This window comes from Phaethon aethereus, assembly GCF_964289735.1.
Source record: "Phaethon aethereus genome assembly, chromosome: 17".
In the NCBI taxonomy this organism is placed as follows: domain Eukaryota; kingdom Metazoa; phylum Chordata; class Aves; order Phaethontiformes; family Phaethontidae; genus Phaethon; species Phaethon aethereus.
In genome coordinates this window covers 1786976-1808859 of record NC_138593.1, presented here as the reverse complement: position 1 = coordinate 1808859, position 21884 = coordinate 1786976, and the positions used below count along the sequence as shown (strand labels likewise).

At 56.1% G+C, this 21884-nt stretch overlaps 2 protein-coding genes across 2 annotated transcripts in view; one reads left to right on the top strand and one right to left on the bottom strand.

Moving 5' to 3' along the window:
- SSH1 (slingshot protein phosphatase 1) overlaps positions 1-4871 on the bottom strand; it is a gene marked incomplete at its 5' end in the record, with an annotated part of 36715 nt that extends 31844 nt beyond the window's left edge. Inside the window, 2 exons of the mRNA XM_082007556.1 lie at positions 282-322; positions 4806-4871. Coding sequence (XP_081863682.1) covers positions 282-322; positions 4806-4871 — 107 coding nt within the window. The remainder of the gene's footprint in view (positions 1-281; positions 323-4805) is intronic.
- A 3126-nt stretch (positions 4872-7997) lies between these two features.
- Positions 7998-15832, top strand: DAO (D-amino acid oxidase; the record flags this gene model as incomplete). The annotated part of the gene is made up of 10 exons (XM_082007774.1): positions 7998-8191; positions 8325-8439; positions 8802-8878; positions 9317-9382; positions 10185-10239; positions 10748-10852; positions 11428-11510; positions 13366-13483; positions 14076-14174; positions 15701-15832. 10 exons carry the CDS (start codon positions 7998-8000, stop codon positions 15830-15832), a joined length of 1044 nt encoding a protein of 347 aa, XP_081863900.1.
- Positions 15833-21884: the final 6052 nt, after the last annotated feature.

Sequence of the window (21884 nt, the reverse complement as noted above, 5' to 3'; positions counted from 1 at the left end):
CTGTGGCCAGAGCCGACGAGCAATTTTCCAGTTTCTTCCCACCAGGAAAAAAAACCCCACAAACCCTCTTTAATGCTTTCAGTTTCTTCAAGACTCGTCTCAAAGCCAAACTCATAAGGGACAGAGCATCCCCCGTGTTTAGCTCTCTGCAGACCATGCAATCCCCTCCAGGCAAGCGTACACGCTCAAGGCCGGAGTCCTCTGTGGGATCAGTACTCAGCTACGTGGCAAACAATTAACAACGGTGGAAACGATGTTTAGAACCAAATAGCTCTGCTTACCTCACATTTAATTTACGCTCTTCATCACTGCCAACCTCCAGCTGAGGGGAGAAAAGAAGGATACAGAAAAAGTTAGATGCTGGTTCTTTACAGACTACAACTTGAAAAAAAATCCCCACACTTTTTAAAACCATCCCTGCAATCACGGGTCTCAGGGGGTTGCTTTCCACGGGGTTTTTCTTTCTGGTGCCAGGGATAAATGAGACTCCCTGGCCATATATGCCATCAGCACCCAGTGCCGGGTGACAAAGGGGCTCACGGGGATTTTAAAGCTATTAGGTCCTAATCCTGCAAGCTGGTCCTAGAGCGCAGATCGGTTTGAAGATCGCCAACCTCGACGTCACCAAGAGCGCACACACATCGCTCCCACTGAGCGCACACGTGAGGGCAGAACCTGTCCCGAGCAAAAGGCTGCTAACGAAGAGCAGGGCACAAACTGATGCTGTAATTCGGGGTGCGCAGCAACAGCACAAGTGCCCTCCAGCAGATGCAGCCAAAAATTGCCCAGCTGGGACTACTCCGTCCTCCGGCACCTGAACCCCAACCTGGCACTGATGTGCAGCTCCCTGGTCCAAGTGACACCGCACACTCCGCCGCCATCTCGCCAACGAGGTCGCCTCCACCTGGACGCTGGCAGAAGACATGTCCTGAGGCTAGGACGATGCCCACCTGGTTGCCCAGTCATCAACAGGTCCTGTCTCTGCTGCCTTCCTGATAAACACACTTCTTTGACGGCAGGCGTGTATTAAATCGGCCATCTTTCCACCGCACGCTGGTGGAAAGTCCCCCCAGAAGCAAATCTGGCTGCTCAGGTGACATTACTGGTCCTTACTCTTTATTTACTCTCCTTAGAACAGAAGCATGCTAGCTGACTTAAGCCCATTTCCTGAGAGAAACATTTTTACATTGCTGTGTTTTCCAGCCACCTCCTTCAACTTCTCTATTAGCTTCTGGACAAAATTCTTTATTAAAGACAAACAGAGTTGGGGCTAACTGCATCCAGAGCTGACTAAAAAAAAAAAAAAAAAAGGTTCAAAGATAATTCTCCTCCTTTGGTCCTGCAGAAGTAGACAGGAAGAAGAAGGGCCAGGAGCATCCTCTCAGAGGGCAAGGTTGCACTGGGGACATGGTTTGGACTCGAGGAGCAAAGCAGGGACCTTACAGATAGCCCTGCAAAAGGAAAACCTTCAAACTTGCAACACACCAGAGCCCAGTGAAGCTGGAGGGACACAAGCCTTTAAGAAAACATGCTCCATCAGCACTAACACTCGGGGAACATTTTGTTATTTACTACAGCATTGCTTAAAACACACGTCAAGTAAGGCCCATCGTAGAGGTTACTTGTTCCCAGGTGGTTTTGTAGAAGTAAAAAATAAGCAAATAGTTTCATGTAAACCGTTCAAGCTTGAAGTTTAGTGCGTGTGTATAGGACCTGGGCTGCTCCCCACCCCTCCAAGTTAAGACTCAGGAGGCTAGAGCACACGGGAGCTGCTCTGTTTACAATCTGCAACAACCAAGTAACGCCAGGAAAAACCTCCAAATGCAACCGCACAGGCCGGATATTAGAAATATAGCCATTTGGAGGAAAAAAGAGATACACAAAGCCCATCCAAAATGACTGCAGCTGATGGCGAGAAACATACCATCGCTATTTTTAGTCTGTTTACACTGTGCAGTGGCAGCGCAGAGCCAGTCCGGCTGGGGCAGCAGGCAGGGCTCCGGGAGCACCCCGAGCCCCAGTGCCCCCAGCCCTGGGAAAGTCTGGCAGGTTTTTGGCCTTTGTAAGGTCACCCTCCTGTTTGTTTGGGTCTGTCACGTAGCAACAAAGGGGAGAAAAAGTTTTTTTTCTTTTTAAAAAAGTGTGACTGTGAAGTCATGAATGTCGTCAGCTGAGGCTCAGCAGCAGAGCTGACCCCTGAATTTGCTGCAGGCTTATCTTTTGCAGAAGCTGACCTGCTTCCAAAGTCGACTTTTCCTCTATCTTTCATTAAAAGCTGCAGTAAAACCAAAACATGCTGTTTTCGTCAGAGCACCACTCCGAGCTGGCAGGTTTTATGGTGGACCACGCATGCGATGCCATGGACCCACAGCTGCTCTCCGGCACCGTGGATCCCGCCACGGCATGGACCCCAGCACCAAGGCCAGACCTCTACCAGGTCTCCACCTCCGCACCCCTCCTGGGGACCGTGCAGAGTGCGGCCGGGCTGAAGGACCTGGCACGGACCGGGAGGCGGGGTGGAAGGGAGATGGCAGCGGAGCTAACGAGTGCACGCAAGTTTGCAAGTGTGTGTGAACTCCTCTCTCCTCCTAAGAGTTTACAGCACGCTACAAGCGTTAACACAGCAACAAGCCTCTCGCAGGCAGCAGCATCCATTTTATAAATTCCTTCAGCCTTGTGAGTTAAGAGAGGCTGCAGCAGTGTACTCACAATTAGCAAGGACGTACGGTCATCACTTTCCATGGAAAAAAATCTTCTAATAATTATTCACATAGGCTAAAAGCCTCAAAAAGCCCTGATTTCCCTTGCAAGAAAGATCATAAAAGATCAGAGAGCAGGCTAGCACTTTTTGATGGGATTTTTCTTTGAAATTAACCTCGTAAAAATAACACACTGAATTGGGAAGAGGATGGTTTATAGTTTTACGGTATCTCATGCCAGAAGGGACCATTCAAACAGAACGGGAGCTGATATCTTCCTCTGGAAGCCACCGAAGTACACCTGAGCCATGGATCCTGGCGGCAGAAGTGCCCTGCCATGGACAACGCCAGGCAGCAAGTTTGGGGCAGCATTTTCAACAGCGGAAGGGAGAATCGTATGGCCATCCCACTGAAAAAATAACAACCAACACAGAGATCCTAAACAATGCAATGTCTAACACAGATGTAGATAACAATGTGAGTGGCATACCACTTTGACTCCACTCCCACCTGCACTAGTGAAATCCAGTCTAATTCTGCTGCCTGCAACAGGGTTACAGATCATTTACATCTGTGTAGATCAGGTGGCCACCAGGTCTCGTTTAAGACTGTCTAAACCAGAACCCAACAAAATTCCTTCTGAAAAACCCTCACAAAAGCACAAGTCCTGTCTCCAAGTTCCTCAGTGAACACAGCACGGTCCAAACACTGGGTGCCTGTGGAGCCCAAACCACACAACACTGATCTCTGGCAAGACAGGTGGCGAAAGGAAGGGATGAGCCACGTCTCCGGCGAGGGCTGTGCCAAGGGAACCCCCACGGCCGCTCTGGGCGAGAGAGAACCTGCGAGCCTGGTGGCACTGTCCCCCTCCATCTCCCCCCCCGGGGACCAGCTAATCAGGGGAGTCACAGGGACCTGACAGGTGACAAATAGGATTGTTTACCTGGCAGGAACAGGGACAGAGCAAAGCCAAGGGCAGCAAGCATCAAAGGCAAGGGGGGGCGGGGAAGGATGCACAGGAAGGATACGCAGAGAAACACCAGGCTTGTCTTTGAGGGTCACAAAAGAGCTGGGTTAGGAGGAAAAAAGGGATGCACAGGGAAGAAGAAAAAGAAACTGGAGGGTGCAGCTGCGTTTGGACGGTGCGTGGGAGCCGCGGTGAGGGGAGACAGAAGCCCAAGGCCGGGCAGAGGCAGGAGAAGGCGTTTCCGGGGCACAACAGCGACGGGGCATGCAGCAGAGCTGGGACGCACAGGGCGCCTGCCCGGGCAGGGCAGGGATGCGGGAGCACGGCGTTACAGGGGCTGCGGTTACGGGGCACGGCCGTGGCCCTGGAGCAGCAGAGCTGGGAGGGAAGGAGCGGGCGGCAGCGCGGGGCAGCCTGCGCTGCAACGAGCAGCGTGGCACCGGGACGTCGCACGGGTACGGCGTGGAGCGGGATGGCAGCTGCTCCGACGGCAGAGAACCGACAGCAGCGGCCTCAGGGAAGGGCTGGCGTGAGCTCCCCGTGGGGCAGAAGCTGCGGCGGGCATGGGCAAAGGTGGTGCCACTGCGGCACAGGCTGCGCCCGGCCAGAGGGGTGATGCGGAGCATCCCTGGGGCAGGAGGCGACGGCGGCTGCGGGGGGCCAGGGAGGGAGAGCGTATGGGGCCAAGGGCCCAGCAAGCACAGCTGCCCCACAGAGGCAGGCCCAGCACGCCGCCCGGGGATTTACCTGCCAGGGAAGGGCGAAGCAGGCTGCCCCGGGGTTTAGCTGGCCCAAGGCCGAGGGCTGAAGTGGGGGGCAGCCGTGGGGCACACGGGGCTGCGTGGGGGCGAGGAGGGGATGGCCAGGACATGGCGGTGGGGCAGGGAGGGGAGAGGGCTGGATAGTGCCGGGCCTGATTCAGCCGGGCGGCCTCAAAGGGCCGGGGGCTGAGGCAGAGCGGGGCTGGGCGGCGTCGGGGGCGGCTGCGGGGGGCCAGGGCCGTGGGGCTGGGGGCCGTGGGGGGCTCGGCGCTGCGCGGGGCCGTGAAGCTTTGCGGGCCGCGGGGGCCCAGCCGAAGCGCTGAGGGGCCGCGTCCCACGCCGGGGCCTGCTCTGCCCGCCCGGCCCGGCCCGGCTCACCTCGCTGGTGCTGGCTGAGGAGGCGGCGCTGGGGGTCGGCGAGCGCTGCAGCGTGACCAGCGCCATGGCGGCGGCGGCGACAGCAACGGGGCCCGGCTACAGCGGCGGCTTGCGGGGCGCCGGCCGCCTCCCCCGCCCCAGCGGCTGCGCAGCCCGCCCGGCCGCCGCGGGGAGGGGCGATGGCGGCGGGGGCGGCCCCGGGGCGGGGCGGGGCGGTGCTTCCCCCGGGCCGCCGGCCTGGGCGGGAGGCGGTGGCGCCCACGGCCCGGCCCGGCCCGCCCCGCCGGGGGGGGGGCTCCAGCCTCGCGGCACCGGGAGGGTCGCGGCTCCCACCGCCCCAGAAAGCGTCGGTAGGGCCTGAGCTTCACCCCTGAAGCAGCTGAGGGGCTTCGGGACGCAGCAGGCGGGAGCATCCCTCCAACCGGGCCGAAGAAAGTGCGAGGGGTCAGCGGTGCCAAAAGCAAGAGGCAGACGAGTAATGGGGTAATTAGTGTAAGAGGCTTTGCTGATTGTATGTAAAGCCCTTAATAATTGAGGGCGTTGGGTGACTGCCTGCCCCCCTCCGCCCCTGCCACGCTGCAGAGAGGAGTTGTGCCAAAGCACCCTGGGGTGCTGGACGCCCGGGGTTCCGGCACCGTCTGCCCCAGGGGTTTCTCCTGGCAGCACCCCGGGAGGATGCGGTGAGGAGGCAGCGCACACGGCGGACGAGCCTCCTCCTTCGCGCCATCCGGAGTGGGAGTCCCCGAGCCGTGGCTTCGCCAGCTGCCGCCCTTGGGAGCCGGCCAGGCGGTGTGGAGGGGGCCGGCGGCTCGCCGGTGCTGCTGCTCCCGCCCGGTGGGTGCTCGGCGTTGGAAATGCGTGCGCGTGGTGCTCCAGAAGCGTGAAAGGTACCAGCTGCTTAAGCACTACGAGCCCGCAGACTTGACCCTCCCGGGCCATCCTCGTTGACCTCTCGGGGTAAAGCACCCTTCTGCTCAGGCTGGCGTACGCCTGCCCGTGCCTTTCCTCTGCCTTTTGTGGGACCGAATTCCCGTTGCCTGCAGTGGGTCACGCCCGGGACTCCAGAGACGTGTCTGCAACCCGGCTGTGCGGGAGATGAGTTCCCATTTCGTTTATCCTCATTACCTCTCTTACAAAAGCTTTAGGCACCGTAAAATCCCTAATGGGAGCAACTCCACCCAAGCACCGCCTGTGCTTCCAGGGCTGCCTCTGCTGCCGGTAACGGTACCCGCACCGACAGAAACCCGGCTATTCAGCCCAGAGCCCAGAGTTGGGGGTTTTGTGAAGGGAGAGGCAGCTTAGAAACGCAAACTGAAGCGATCTGACCCCTGAGAGGGAGGAGCTGGGCGGCACAGCTCCTGGGGTCTATCAGGGGGAGGCAATGCCGTTTCTCTCTTGCCACGCGAAAATCAACACCAACGCATTCAATTTTCCCAGAGCCGGCAGAAGTCCGATGGCTGGCGAGTGCCATCCCCGTGTCCCCATCGGCCAGGACCCGTGGGGGCAGCCAGCAGTCACCATGGTGACAAGTGTCAGTGATGGCGTTTTGCCACGGACCGCGGTGACCCCGTTTTCCTTCCAGAGGAGCGACTCCGGGGCCGGCTGCCAGCCGCACGCGGGGTCCGGCGGGGGGACTCCACCTCCCCGGGCGCGGAGCACAGACTTTGGCCCCGCTGCCCGGGGGCGGGCGGCGATCCCGCTGCCCTTGGCGCTTAGACCTTGCACTGCGGGCGGTTTGCTGGGCTGTAAACAAGCCGCCCCGAGAAGGTGGCTCCGTCGAAGCCTCTGAAACCCGCGGCGGCCGTCCCGAGGGCCACGCACTCTGCGGGTAAGTTGATGAAAAATGTCTGTTTCTGTTATTTATTGATCAGCGAGGCGGATACCTCAATGGCTGGCGCTGCAGGTAGAGGAGGTGTCCCCTGTTCATGCTGGCCGTGGGTTATAAAACCACAGCAGATGGGAAGCAGCGCGGCTCTCCCGCGGCTGTCGGAGCTTTGCCATCCCAACGACTCATCCCTCCATCCCGGCAAATATCAGTCCCGCTGCGGGCTGCCTTTCACAGCAGAGATGCCGCGCTTCACCTTGTCCAAATGAAAGTATGGGCTAGAATTTACTCACGCTGCCCAGAACCAGGTCTGGCGTGCTGCTGGCATCCCTCCCCACACGCTGGCTGCTGAGCACCCAGGGATGTGACCCACGTCGAGGTGATCTGCCCCGTCATACCCCCAGCCCTTCCTCGAATCGGTCCTTGGCCACTCTCTGCCCAGACGGTGGGTGACCGCAGGGCTTTTTCCAGGCTGAAAGGCAGGAAAGCTCTGGCGAGAGGGAAGAGCCAGGGGATCGAGGAGGGCTGCAGACCCTCTCTGCAGCCGGCGTTTACAAACAGCGGTTCTCCCAGCCAGCGCCGGGAAGGGGATGGGGCGCTGGCACAGCCGCCCTCACGTGCAGGCAGCCCCGAGGGCAAGAGCAGCGTGAGGAGCCGTCCTTGCATTTATTGCACGTGGCATCGCTGGCTGGAAAACACCCGCTGTTTCCCTTTTCTTTTATCCGTGCCCACCTCTTTTGCCTCCAGCCCATGCCAGGGGCTGGGGAGAATTAGGAGCGCCCTGGAGCCGGGCTGGGGCACGGGCCATGGAGGGCTCACGCTGTCCCGTGGGAGACAGTGCGAGTGGATGGGTGCTCCCACCTCTCCCTGGCCGCTCGCTCTCGGCGCGCTGGCTGGTGGGCGGGAGAGGAGGATGCCGATGGCTGTGGTGCTCTGTCCTGCGCTGCCGTGGGGCACGAAGCAACCGTTGCTCGCTCGGCCAGGCAGGGGAGCGCGGCCGTGGGCAGCTGAGCCGCAGCTTTACTGCTCGCCAGCGGCTACAGCGCGCCCGAGGGTAGAGCCAGGGATGCCGCCCCGGGCACAAGGGCTGCAAGCACCGGGGCAAACTACAGCCCCTCACCCGTGCTTTCAGTGCCCGGCCAGCGCAGGCAGGCGTTGAAGAGGGCTTGGGAGGCTTTACAAGAAATGCACCAAGGGCAGCTCAGCCCCTTCCCCGCAGCCCAGCTCCGCTCCAGCAGCAGAGCCGAGGCCAGGTCGGGTCCCGCAGGACCTGATGCCCTCCCTCCCGGCAAGCCCCGGCTTGTCCAAGCAGCTCCCCGGCCCTTTCGCTGCCCTTCACGCATTCCCCCCTGCAGAGAGCCGGAGCCATGCGTGTGGCCGTCATCGGGGCTGGGGTGATCGGCCTCTCCACCGCGCTGTGCATCCACGAGCAGTACCACAGCCTGGTGCCCTCCCTGGAGATGGAGGTCTACGCGGACCGCTACACGCCCCACACCACCAGCGACGGGGCGGCCGGCTTGTGGCAGCCCTACCTGAGCGACCACGGCAACCTGCAGGAGACGTAAGTGAGGATGAGGAGGAGGAGGCTGGTGCCGTGCCCCCCGCGGCGTGGCCGTCGGCGCACGAGGGGCTGAGCTGCCCGGGCACAGCTCCATGGGGCTGGCAGAGCCACCGCTTTCCTGTTTTCATCGCAGGCTCTGGAATAAAGAGACCTTCGATTACCTGCTCGGGCACCTGGGCTCACCGGCAGCGAAGGAAATGGGACTTTTCCTAATTTCTGGCTACAACCTCTTTACGCAGCCGGTGCCGGTAAGGAGCAAGTCACAGCCCGGGCTGGGAAGGGCTCCAGCTCGGAGGCTGCCCGGGGGCGGGCAGGGTTGTACTTCTTCCCAGACGATGCTCTGAATGCTTCTGAATCCTTCCAAGTTTGTCTTGTGACAGTTTGCCCAGGACACGGTGTTTTCTGTGCCCCCCCCCCCCACCATTGGTACGAAGGAAGGGCTGAGCCCTCCCGGGGCGGGAGCCGGCAGAGCCTCGCCGGTGCGGTGTGCCACAGCCGCAGCCCACCCGTGCTCCTTTGAGGTGGGCTGTGTCCCCTCCACGGCTTCTGTCCCACGGTGGCACGGCGATTTGGCTTCATTAATCAGCTTGGACCTTTTTCCCTACTGCAGGACCCATCTTGGAAGAACATTGTCCTGGGATTCAGGAACTTGACACCAAAAGAGCTTGAACTCTTCCCTGGTTACAGGTATTTCTGAGTCCATTTTCTGGAGAGTCACTAATGTGCTTTCCCCCAGGCAGGACAGGTATGGCTGGACGGTCCCAGACGCCTCCCTGTCAAGGGGCAGTGAGGATAAGAAACTGCAGGCACAGAAGTGGCCTTGCTTCGTTACAGCTGCTTCCCTTAAAATAAGTAGGAAACACCTCAAACAAGCCAACAAAGTGGCAGCCCAGCACGGAAACCATTCCAGCTCCTCTCTTACTCCACCAGATATTGTCAAACTGGGGGAAGAAAATCAGCAGAAGGTGTTTTACGCTGTAAACTGAGGGGGAAAAAAAGTCATGTGCAAGGGGGAATTGGGATGCCAGGGCTGCAGCGGCCGTCAGGAGCACCGGGGCAGGAGGCGGCCGCTGGTGCAAAGCTGCTGCGGGGTCCTTATGGCTTCTTCCCCTCGTCTGCTTTCAGCTACGGCTGGTTCAACACGGCGCTGATGCTGGAGTGCAGGAGCTATCTGCCGTGGCTCACCAACAGGTGAGCGCGGAGCCGCGGCGGCGCTGGGGCTGGGGCTGCGCCGGTGCGGGAGAGCTGCCGCTCCCCCGCTTCCTCTGGCCGGCAGGACGTGGGAGGCGGGTGTGGATTTTCACCCTGCGCTTCGGGTGCTGCCCCGGATCCTTCTCTCGCGCCAAGGTGGTGGCTGAGTTTAGCCGGCACCGATTTTAGGCGGGCGCCCCGTGGCCTGCTCTGACCTGCTGGTGCCGGTGGCTTCCGTGTGACAGCACCCACGGGGGACCTGAGCATCCTCCCTGCTCCTGGCAACCCTCACCCTGCGCCCTGCAGCAGCGCAGGGGCGAGGGCATGGCGGGATGAGCCCAGGGAGCGGGGAAAAGGGTCTGGAATTCTGGCTCATTGCCCCAGTGGGGTAACAGACTCCCCACTTTAACGGGTAGCCCAAAAGTGTATTTTTGCGTGCTAAAAATTAAAGTAATGGGATACTTGGAGCTGTACCTGACCACTTTGCAGCTTTTAGCTATGGGAGTATTTGGGGCTTGGCTTTGTCCTTGCCCTTTCTGACGCGGAGCGGGCGTCCCATCCGCAGCAGAAGACCTGGGCTCCGATGCGGGGCTTAGCAGGACTGATCATCCTCGGTGGGCCGTTAGGGAAATGAGCTAATGACCGGAGGCCATTAGGAACCACCGAGAAGACCAGGGCTGTTTATTACAAGGAGTCACAAGCCGTACCTATCCTGGGCTTTTTATTACACTATTACAGGTGCTAATTTGAATGGTACATTTGCTTTTCACTTGCCGGTAACAAATGAATTCGCTCTTTCCAGGTTAACGCAGAGAGGAGTGAAGTTTTTCCATAAGAAGGTTGACTCTTTCCAGGAGGTGAGTGGCGATGTCGAGCCGGGGCAGAGCGGGGCAGCGGGCACGGCCGCGTCCCAGCGTGGAGAAGCAGCATCCAGCGGGCACGCGCTGCTCTGGGATGTCCCTTGGCACCAGTGATGGGCCAGCGGACAGCGGCAAGACTACGCAGAGATCTAGGAAACAAACTCTGCTAGGACAGATAAAGGCTCTTGGGCATCAAGAGACGGCTGAGAGGGGAGGGGGTAGTGCATTTGGCCGGCGCTGAGCGAAGATGCAGCCAAGCATCAGCAATACGGCTTTCCTTTAAACTGCAAACATTCTCCTTGGCTGCACACATGGGGTCCCGGCGGGAGCCGTGCCGGGGAAGCTGTGACCTGGATCCGGCCCGTATGGTTTATTCATTACCAGACCGTTGGACCGAGTACTTGGCTTGGCTTTGACGCAGGAATCTCGTGCCCGCCGTGGGTAGCACCCTCGGCAGCGTGGCTGTGCGCGCACGGCTCACTGCGCCGCCTCTGTCTCTCGTTAGATGTTTGCCCAGGGCGTGGACGTCGTGATAAACTGCACTGGGGTGCGTGCAGGGGAGCTGCAGCCTGACCCGGAGCTTCAGCCCGGCCGTGGACAGGTCATAAAGGTGAGGTGGGTGCAGGGCTTGTGTCCCCCCGCTTTGTTCCGGAGGAGCCGTTTGTTAACCGCGGGGTGTACCTGTGCCTTCTGGGGCAAACCGCAGGCTTGTGGGCTGGACGCACGGTGGGATCGGGTCCTGATTCCCAGCAAACGTTGGTCATGTAAAACACTTATGTGCGTGGAGGTCAGAGCAGAAAACCTGGATCCCGTTCCTGGTTCAGCTGCGGGGATGCTCTGTCTCCAGCCCCTTTCTTCACCGCCCGTAGGTAGAGGGAGGCCAGAGCCATAATCCTAATAATAAAAAGATATAAAACCCTCGGGAGAAGAGAATGATTATTTGGGGAAACGCAGACTCACGCCAGGTAGGAAGCTCTTCCGCTTGCCTACCTGCCCTCCCATCTCCCTGTCTTCCCCGGGCAGCGCGGGGAAGCCCGCGCCGTGGTGTACGTAGAGCCTGGGCGGAAGGGAGGGCACAGCGTGCAGACCCCAGTGGCCACGCTCCCCGAGCTGCCCACAGCCCTCCCGCTGCCCCCCCGAGCCGGGCACCCCGCTCCCCCTGACCCTCTCCCCTTCGTCTCCCAGGTCCTGGCCCCGTGGGTGAAGCATTTCATCATCACTCACGACATCAAATCCGGTATCTACAACTCGCCGTACGTCATACCGGGGTAGGTGACGGGGCGAGGCCGGGGCTGGCTGGGTTAGCGATGCTCTGCTGCCAGCTCTCCTAAAGCACCGGCTCGGTCGCGGCTCCCGGCTGACGTCTGCCCTGCAGCACCCCCGTGGCTGCAGCCCGGGGCTTGTGCTCAGCCTGATGATGCTTTTATTTGCTGCGCGGGAGGAGAGCAGAAGGACGTGGGCAGGCGAAGCGAGGGAGCTCCCACGGCACAGGGAGCGCGAGGTCCCTGCGCAGACCCCGGCTCGGCGCTCGGACGCGAGGGAAGTCCGGGCTGGTCCCGGGCTCCTGGGCTCTCGGATCAGGCGGCACCACGGGGCTTCGATGACCCTGGTCCCGTCCTTTTCCAAGGAGCAAATCCCACCGAAGCAAAATGCCAGGTCCTGGCCAGGTCCTCAAAAGAGCCAAACACTGACAGTGGGGCAAGCGTTTTGGGAGAAATCCTTTGTTTTCACCTTTATACCCCGTTCTTCTGTCAACGGTGTTGGCAAAACTGCTGTACAGCGGCTCATCACGAGGAAAGGCACTTCTGATTCACACTCCCATTAAACCCAGTGCCAGGAATGCTTTTTACTGTAATAAGGATTAAAGCTCAGCCTTCCCTGCGCTGTTACCCCGAGCTGTTGCTGAGACATCTCCTGAGGGCATCCCATTGGGTTTAGCACCCGCAGAGGGCTCGCTGCCACCTCCCTGCAGGGACCGAGGAGTCGTCCCTGGGGAAAACCTTATTTCTGTGTCCCCACAGGGGACACGAGGGCTGCAAGGAGATCCTGGCCCCGACAGCCCCCTCTCCCCGGCTCAGCGAGTGGCAGTGGCTGTGCCCGGGCAGAGCCCAGCTTCCAGCACTTATCTTCCACTTTCCACCTGCAGCTCCCTTAGGGGAGTTGGGATCTATTTGAGACGGCGGCCTATGCGTGTACCCAGGGAGATAAATTGCAGGATAAATAAATCCGTGTCTGCTGTTCATCCCACCTCTGGTGCCTCCTGGGAGCAGCCATCTGCCCCGCTTTGGCAACGGAGAGGGGTTTTTTTTTAAGCTGTAACTTGAATGCTGCGTTTCTGGCGCTTCCTATTGTGTGAATATTTCAGGATTAGGCAATAAGCCATTATGTAAATAGGAACTTTGAATGCTCACAGCCCCCAAGCAAAGTATTCCAAGCGATTTCTGATCGCAGTCCCAGGTACATGTGAATTCCTCGCCCCGTGTTTATTTTAGCTGGAGCTGCCGCAGCTGGGCAGCGGGCTGGCTCCCAAAGGAAGCAGCCGGGGCCAGCACTCGCGCAGGGAGGACGCCTCTTCCACGCTGGGGAGCGCGGCCCCAGGGGGGTCCCTTCCTGCACCCCCCTCATTCAGCCCTTTTGTCTTCACGCTTCCCAGGGCTCAAGCAAGGTTTTAGAAGGGTCCAGCAGGTACGGGGACCCCCAGCCACCCCCGGCCTTAACCTGTCCCTCGTCCTCTGTTCACGCCCAGGAGTTTTGGAGCGGCAGCAGCAGCAAGCTGTTTCTTTGTGTTGCCCACCGGCGCCATCCTGTTCCTTCCAGCCCTCTTCCCCAGCCAGGCAGGAGCAGACCTGCTTGATAGGAGATGAAATTAGCAGTTTGGTTTGCCCAGGCAAGGGCCTTTCGGGTGCTGATCATATTTAACGAGTGACTGGCCCATGAGCAGACATGCAGGCACCGCTCTCTTGCCGCCTTGGCGTGAGAGTTTCTCGGGCAGGAATATGTTGCGGGCTCGGGGCGTAGCGGGATCCACACATCACATGCACGCAGAGTCCCTCCGCGTGGTGGCCCAGCAAGGGACGGCTGGGGACACCCACCGCCATTTATCTCCTTCGGCTTTTGGTGCAGGAGCGAGTTCACGGTCTTGGGAGGGATCTATCAGCACGGCAACTGGAACGAAGAAAACAGTGCCCAGGATCACAAAACCATCTGGGAGAGCTGCTGCAGGCTGCTCCCTGCGCTCCAGGTGGGTGACCCCGACCCGCCGCCCACCGCCAGGAGGTGGGCAGGGTGGGGGCACGGGGAGCCGGGGTGCTCGGGCGCAGCTCAGGGCGCCGGGGAAGGATGCTGAGCACCCGGCTGATCGGCAGGGGGGGGCTGGGGCTGGTGCTACTTTTGGGACGAGGTTTGTAGGAGAAAGTAATTCCTCACATGGGTGGTAAAAAGTCAGAACAAAAGCTCTGGGAGGTCCCAGGCCAACCCTTTGGTCGCGGCGGGTGTCCCCCCTGCCTTTTGGTGCTGCTGCATTGGAGAAAGGCTGGCGTGCGGCGGGGCTGGTTTGTACCCGCTCCCCACGCTGCCGCTGCGCCCTGGGTGAGCAGGGAAGGCGGCGTGGGGCTTCGGCACAGCCGTTTGCCTCGCCGGCTGTGCCACGGGCTGCGATGGGCGGGCTGCGATCTGAGATCGCTCTGCCCGGCTGCCTCTTGCAGCGTCCCGGGAGCCTCCGTCCCCGCTCGTCGCAAGAGCCCCGGGCGTCGCTTAGCGCGGTCGCTGCGGGGAGGTTTGGCGGCTGTCGTGGGAGGAACGCTGGGCAGGTGCTGATGTGCTTTTGCTTCCAGAAAGCAAAGATCGTGCAGGAGTGGAGCGGCTTGAGACCAGCGCGCCCCTGGGTTCGCCTGGAGCGGGAGACCATCCGCCACGGGCACGTCCAGGCAGAGGTACCGTGCATAGCCCCCGGCTGCCGAGCGCCGTTAACCACCGCGCTAATTGTGCATCGGTCCCTGCCACCTCGGCAGTGCAACACCAACGTCCAGCTAACGCTGGTGCTCGTCAGCCCACGGCCGCGCTGCCCCGCGTTCGTCGGTCCTCCCCTTTAATAACGGGTCAAGCTTTGAGCCAGTTTCAGCCCAGTGTTAGAGATAAGTGTCAAAGATATTAAGTTTTGGTGAATTTTATGGGGAGAGTGGGCAGGGAGCACTCCTGCCGAAGGAAAACCTGCAGCTGGAGCTTAGTCCTTAATAGACACCAAAAAACCCATATGGGAGAGAAAATCTTGGCATGGGCTCTGCTGCTCCCAGAACCACACGAGGCACGTGCGAACCGTGTTTTGGTGTCGGCATTTAAAGTAGCGTGGTTTTCTGCCCATCAGTGTAGAGCCCTTGTGCATGCAAACTTCACGTCTCCGTTTAATAAAACCCAATATGCAGTTTTTAATTAAAATGCTCAGGGCCTCCAGCACTGACACCAGGTTATTGGTGCAAAAGATGGGACTTCTTGTGATTTCTTCTGGTTTGAAGCTCAGCAGCAGCATGAAATGAAACATGGTGAAGGCACAGAGGGACACTGGTGGGGCTGCAGCTGCTGTGGGGCTCTGAAAAACTCAGCTGCCTCTATGCAGGTAAAGCTGGGTGTCTAGTGTAAAACTTCCTCAGGGCTCTTTAAATGGCCTTGCACTGCTAATATATCTTTTAAGAGAAAGAGAACCAGGGATGGCACGAGTTTCAGCGTAGCATCTGGTCTTGGACCCTCAGCACAGCACCTTTTCGTGTAGGACCACATCACTCCTTAGTGCTGTCGCCTGAACACTCATCAGCAGACCTGCAGAGGGAATCCTTGATTCAGTTCCGTGTATATGTCTCTGTACAGCTTGGAAGAAGAGATTAAAGCTCCAAAGGGGACGGTGACTGCAAAATGTAATTAAATGTAATGAGAATACGTTCAATTTTTAGCTGGAGAGTCTTGGAAAGAAAACGGTGTATTTAGGCAAAGCCCAGAGCACGGTTCAAAGCAATGCTGTATTTGAATTAATTTACGGATCGCTCTGTTCCTTTATTAGCACATCATATCTGCGCTGCCTTGGCACGGGAGAGCTGTAGCTACTGATCCCAGCAGTGAGTCAGGGCTCCCGCTGAAGCAAAGTGGCAGGAGCAAACACTAGGTAGGATGCGACACGTTGTGCTCGGAGGACCGCGGCCGTGAGCCTCTGCATTTCGGGGTGGCTGGAGCAGCGGCTGCAGAGCATGGTCTGGGGCCCCACTGAACCATGTGGAGTTTCTCTTGCCTCTCCAGCAGCTTTTGGAGGGAGAGAAAGAGCAGTGGGTCGCTGGGCTGTGCGCCGGGAGCTCCCAGGTCGAAGGGTCCATCTAAGGACATTCCCAGCCGCTCCCGTGGCTCCTCGCTGCCCTTAGCCCCAGCGGGCGCCAGCGCAGCTCTCCCAGCACTGATGCCTTCTCTTCCCCCCCAGGTGATACACAACTACGGCCACGGCGGGTTCGGGATCACCATCCACTGGGGCTGTGCCATGGCAGCAGCCAGGCTCTTCGGGAGCATCCTCCAGGAGAAGAAGCTGGCCAGCCCGCCGCAGCCCCGCTTGTGAGTTGCCGGCTCACCCAGGATTATCGTGACAGCTGTAGCTTAGAAATCACAGCAGAAAGATGCAAATAACACATACCCGTGGGCCGTTCAACCCTCCCGCCATCTCCTACACTGGTTCATAGTGTCTCGCTTTCAGGTTGCTGCCAGTTCTGTCGCTGCCATTTGCCCGACGGCTGAGTTCCCCCCACCCCGGCCTTGCACAACCTACCGAAAGGAAGTGCTTTAAAATATGGACTAATTATCTCTGGCAAAGTGCACTTCTGTCCTGGGGATCAGTCTGCAAAGGGCAGGCAAGGTTCAGCTGAAATCTCGACAGTCCTGCGGTTCATCTGCACAATGGGACAGGATCTGAAACTGAGCCGGTGCCACCTGAGGTCTTCACTGACTGCTCCGACACCCAGCGTGTAATGGGATTTGTGAGCTTCCCCCCAGGAGGCAAAAGCTCCTTAGTAGGAAGAAGCTCTGAAGCTCCCAGGGAAGTAACAGCAGCTCTGAAAGCATGTGCTTCAGTTACAATGGCTTTTCTTACGTTCGTGCCAGGACAAAGCACGGGTCTACAGCACCTGGTTAGTGTATCTGGCAATAGGCAGCAGCAGTTGCCTAAAATGGGCTTTCCAAATGATGTTTTTAGCAACAAAAGCAACATGTTCCAGCCCCGTGTACTTGCCAGGCTCTATATATAGCAGAGAGCATACGCAAAATAGCTGTTCTCGTCCCTAAAACTCCCACGGGCACTTCAGTTTCTCATTTCCTCCAGCCGTGAGACATGGCTGGAGCAGCAGGGCTGAGGCGGGAGCTCACCCAGGGTGGGGTTGTGCCTCCCAAAGGAGTTGGGGACAACTCCCAGGGGGGTATGGCCTTTTGGGGGTGTCCAGTGCCGCTGCTGGGGACCCAATGCACCGCCCTGACGATACAGTTTGACCGATTTTTCCATGCCGCGTGTCTTTCCTGCTCTAAAAGCCATCACAGACAAGGTACTGAATGGTCAAGAAGCGTTAGCTTCAAATCCAGATGTTGTCCCAAACCTGGCACATAGTCCCGGGCTCACTCTCCTCCACAGATAAACCAACTGTTTCTTATTCATCTGTGATGCAGCTTCTCTCTCCCTCTGACTCCATGCGCCAGAAACAGCTCATCACGCTGATTTGTGACGCACCAGGCAGCTGCCCCTGGTGCACGAGAGACGCTGCAGCGCAGCCGGGCTGGTTTCACCTCCTGGGCACCTGGGTTTTTAAAAGTCCCATGAAAAGCGCACGTTTCCTGGCCGCAGCCTGGCACCGGAGCTGCTCCCGTGTCGAAGGACCCGTCTCTCGACATGCTGCTTCCGTCTCACCAAGGAAAGGAGAAACTTGTGAAGGCTTTGTGGGAAGCGACGAAGCGACGAGCCCTCGGTGCGGCTGGAGTTGGTGCGCGCAGACGAGCTCCGCTGCCCCGTGGCCGCGTATGAGGCTGGTCTCACTTGCAGCAGTGCTACGGAGGTTACCGTGCCAGCACAGCCGTGGCCCTGGGGCACCTTCCAGCAACGTGGTTTTGCACTGAACACTACGTGACCGTTGTGCACTTCTCCAGCTTACACACAGAAAGCTCTGACGAGCTTTGCCGAGCGCATCTGCTAATTGTCTGCCCTTTTACAAAAGCAGCAATGGTTACTCTCACCGCAAGGGCCACAATTTCTCCGCATCCCTTCCCCTCCTCTCGGCCTTCTGTGGAGGTGCGGGAGGGTTGTGTTTGCCTCTGCCATCACACCTGCGGCGCCGGCAGCGACGCTGCGTGGGAATCCCGATGCCGGCGGCACTCGAGCCCAAGGCAACAACTTGCGGTCGAAGGCAGCAACGAGGGCAGGCGCTGAAGATCCTCTGGCTGCGATTTTGGCCTAACGCACCCTTGCAAAGTGTAAAACACCTTGCGGTAGCCGCAATTTGCACTTTCTGGCTGTCGCTCGACAGCGGGACGCAGTCCAGCTGCCACCGCAGCAGAGGTGACGGGAGGCTCTGTTGGCTGCCGTGGAGTCACGGCACAGGCTCGGGCAGACCAGTGTCCGTCCTCGGAAGGCAGCGGAGGGTGGGGGTACGTTCGCGAGCCTGCTGCTTGGTAGCCGCGGCACCTCTGCGGTGCGTTTAAAAAACCCAAGGTGGACATAGGAAATTTAGGAGCCTCTGTCATGCCCAGTGTGTCTGTCAAAAGGGTTTCCCACTTGATCTGGCAGCTCACCTGGTATATCACAGCCACGTTCAAAGGGGTATAGTCAAGAAAAGGATAGAAAAAAGAAAACAACGTCTGAAGAAAATTTACCATCGATTAATGCTAAACCTAATGGTCTGTGATACCACTTCAGTAGAAGCCATTCTGTGAGATAGCACCCACTCGATTTCACTTATTCCAAATATGCGATATTAAGGACCGTATTCTCCTCCCATTGGCGCTGCTGTATACCCAGACCCACTCACCCGATTTCAGAAGAGCTACGCTGGATTAGCAGGGGTGTAGCATATCATTGTATAGTTTGCAATAAACAGTTGATTCTTCTGATCTTAGAGCCTTTAGGAGCAGCTGTCCTGTGATCTGACATGGCCTCTTCGAAAACGAACAGAAAAGATTAGAGGTATAATTTTATTTGTAGTCTAATTTTTGCTTCTTTTATAAAAGGCCACAATTTAATACGTGTGCACAATAAAGGTAACATGCAAATATCTTGTGCATGATGCTTTCTCTTCTTAACAATGGCATGGATAGGGCCTTAAGTGCTAATTCCATAGAAACATCCCAGTAAATCACCATTCCCTGTCTCCCCACGTTTTTCCTGAACACTTCATCCCGCAGGAGGAAGAGCCATCGTTTCAGATTCCGACTAGACAAATGAACCTGAAATACCATCGCATGAAATTACGTGCTTGCCTGTGAGTTGTTGCTGGTAGCCCCCCGGCCCGTTAAGAACTCAGACTCCCATAGCGAAATGTTTGGGCACTCTCACATAGCTCAGCTGATGGCTCCATTTTGGGAGTAGAGCGACAGGAAATGGCATTTTGGAAAACAGAATGAGCTTTAGAAATGGCTGAGGATGCCAAAAAGTTCGCAGAAAACACAGAAGAATGCATAATCTCCCTCTATTGCTTCCGCAGTACAAGCCCTTCTGTAGTTACCAGCCGCTTCCATTCCCAAGTAAGACTCTTCATCCCAGCGGACTGTCAGTGGCTACACGAGCTGCGAGAAGGAAGACGCTTGCGCGCCGAGAGAGAACACGCTGTGTTAGCATGCGAAGCATTTGCAGGTCGTTAGTCATTTTGACATGCCCATCAACAACCTTATGTTTGTAAATTACTGGACATCAAAATAAGAATATCATTCTTAGGGTACAGGAATACAGTCAGGGTTATGCACTTGTGTACATTTTATAAAAACAAGAGAGGTGAAAGAAAAGTTTACATTAAAAAGTAAGTAAGTGGAAGGAACCCTCCCTGCCCCGAAGTCCAGACACTTGCTAAGCCACCTCCTCCCAACGCGGCTTTGTGACCTGCAGTCACATACTGCAGCACTGAAGGCATTGCTAGAAATTAATTACCCCTAGGCAAGAAGCAAAACTGACCAGTTTTTATGTCCAAACTGAATCAGATGCAAAAAGCAACTAAAGATCTTAAGATAATTTAAAAAAAATCTTTAGCTGTAGCTATGATGTTACTTATAAAGCGAACATGAATCCTGTAACTTTTCTCTATGTCCAAATGCACAAAACACACACACAAAATGGGTGAGATCTGCAAAGCACTGAGCCCTTGCGTATCCTGTGCTGCTGGGTGGCCTCAGCTGATCCCAAATACCCAAACATCAAGACAAAAAAATGGTCAAGTTACTGACCCTTCATAAAAGTCTCATAGAACAGCCAACAGCATTTTTACTGAAAAAACTATTTATTTATTCAACACAAAATATCTAGTGCGGAATTAAACTATCCAATGTCGCATCAGTAACATAGGAACAAAAGCGTATTTTACAACAAGCTTGATATACACAAAGTTTTTAAACATTAAAATTTGTCCAGCTTAGAAACTGTACATTCAAACACAGGAAAACATTCAATGTTCTTTCGGCAAGCATTTAGGAATAGTAAATCATTCCATCAAAGCACATTTGGAAAATTATTTTTCCCACAACAGCTTTGCACATTAATATATTGGACAGTTAGCAAATCTCTGAATCCCACAATTCTGTTTGCTCTCGATTTTAATTCAAAATTATCTCTCGCTTTATTGTTTTAAATGAACTAGCTATAGGAATTCCTTCATCAGTGAAAAATACTCGACAGTGTGTAAAACAATCTTTGGAAGCTTATTATATACATCAATGGTGTTGCCATATTAACAAAATATGACTTGTGATTATTTATAGGCTATTGTGTATCAACCCAAGTGTTCTTCAGGTTTTTTAGTGAACAATCCAAAATGTCCTTCCCTTATTAATAATAGGCAAGGACCTGCCAAAGCTGAACTTCAGTTCTGCTCCTTCAGTGCCCAATAGGCTCCCATTGATCCAGGGAGGTGGGATCAGCTGCGGCAGGCTCCTACCCGTCTTCCTCTATTTAGCTGATCCGAAGCCCACCAATATCCATGGGAGATTCTCCCAGACTTCAGTGAGCTTTGGATCATGCTTTAGGCATCACTGCCTTTAAGTCAAAGACCCAGAGCGTGAAGATGTCTCAGCAGGACCAATCTTGGCAGTTATATGGTTATGTATATTTTCAATGCAGAATTCATAAAAAGTGAAAAGCAAAAATGCCTTAAATTCTTTTTTAAATACTGTAAATGTCACAGGTTAAAACTGAGCTACTCAACAGCATCAAAAGGTTTCTCATTACTTATAAATCTTTACCTGGGAAATATTTTATTTGAAGTATACATATGTGCAAATTCATGAGATATATATACTTCACCTAAAACACCGAATGCGTGCTTTAAAGGCCATTGCAATGCAATCCTTTAAAACTGTTGAATATTGACTCAAGAAAGTGAACCGATACGTGAACATTAACACTGGAAAAGCAGAGTTTTAACTAAAGGCGCTCAATAACAGACAAACAAACTTGGCAGTTAGGCTGTAAGGTGGCACTCCTTCAGGCCGTGGATTTCGTGGACTTTATATTCTTTCTCACCTCTAATGCAGGCTTACACCCAGCCGAATTCTCCTAGAGGCTGTCCGGTTTTGGGGTGTACACCTAACTGTAAACACAGCTAATGGCAAGCCCACGTGGCGAGAGACACGTAAGCATCCGGATGCGCACCATCAGGTGCGACTGGCATGCTCTCAAGTACCTTAACCAGCAGGACGAAGAAGATGGTAGCCAGAACTGTCATTAAATGGACTGTTAACCAGTCCATCCTAGGCAAAAGCAAAGCAGGCTTTCCAGCTCGCTGGTCACATGCGGGTCTCATATCGGACCTAAACCCACCTAGGAACTGCTTCCTCACTGCCAGTGTCCTGTCCCCCTCTCACACCTCAGAGGCACAGCCCAAGGGAAACGAGTCCATCTCGCTCTACTTTGAGGCAACACGCAGCTACCCCGGTTGCATAGTGCATTAGGGAGGATTATGCAACTACAGCCTGGCAGAAGGAGGTGAAATCAAATTATTTGCACTGGTTGTCAGCGCCACGAGAGCCCTGCCCGTTAATTGGGGACTGACTGGAACTTCAGCTCGCTGGAGACTGAGCAGACAGGACACAGAGACAGCAGAGACAGAGATAACCAAACCAGCACAGAGCAACCGCCGCTGGAACAGACAGTGTGTTTCTATGTCACCAGCCACATCTAAAGTGGGATCCCCTGTGAGCTGATCTCCATTTTCATGTTACTGTGAAAAGGAAAGTTTGCCTGTTCAGACCAACCGCTTCTGGAGTCTTCCATTGCGGTCACCATCATTGAGCGGTAAATGAACGGACAGACATTTCGGTGCCTTGTCAAACTTTAACTTTTTTCAGCAGAAGATACCCACACAAAGAATATCAATAACTTCTTTGGCCTTTTTCTATTAGTCTGAGTTTCCTCAGTTTCTTTAAGGAATTAT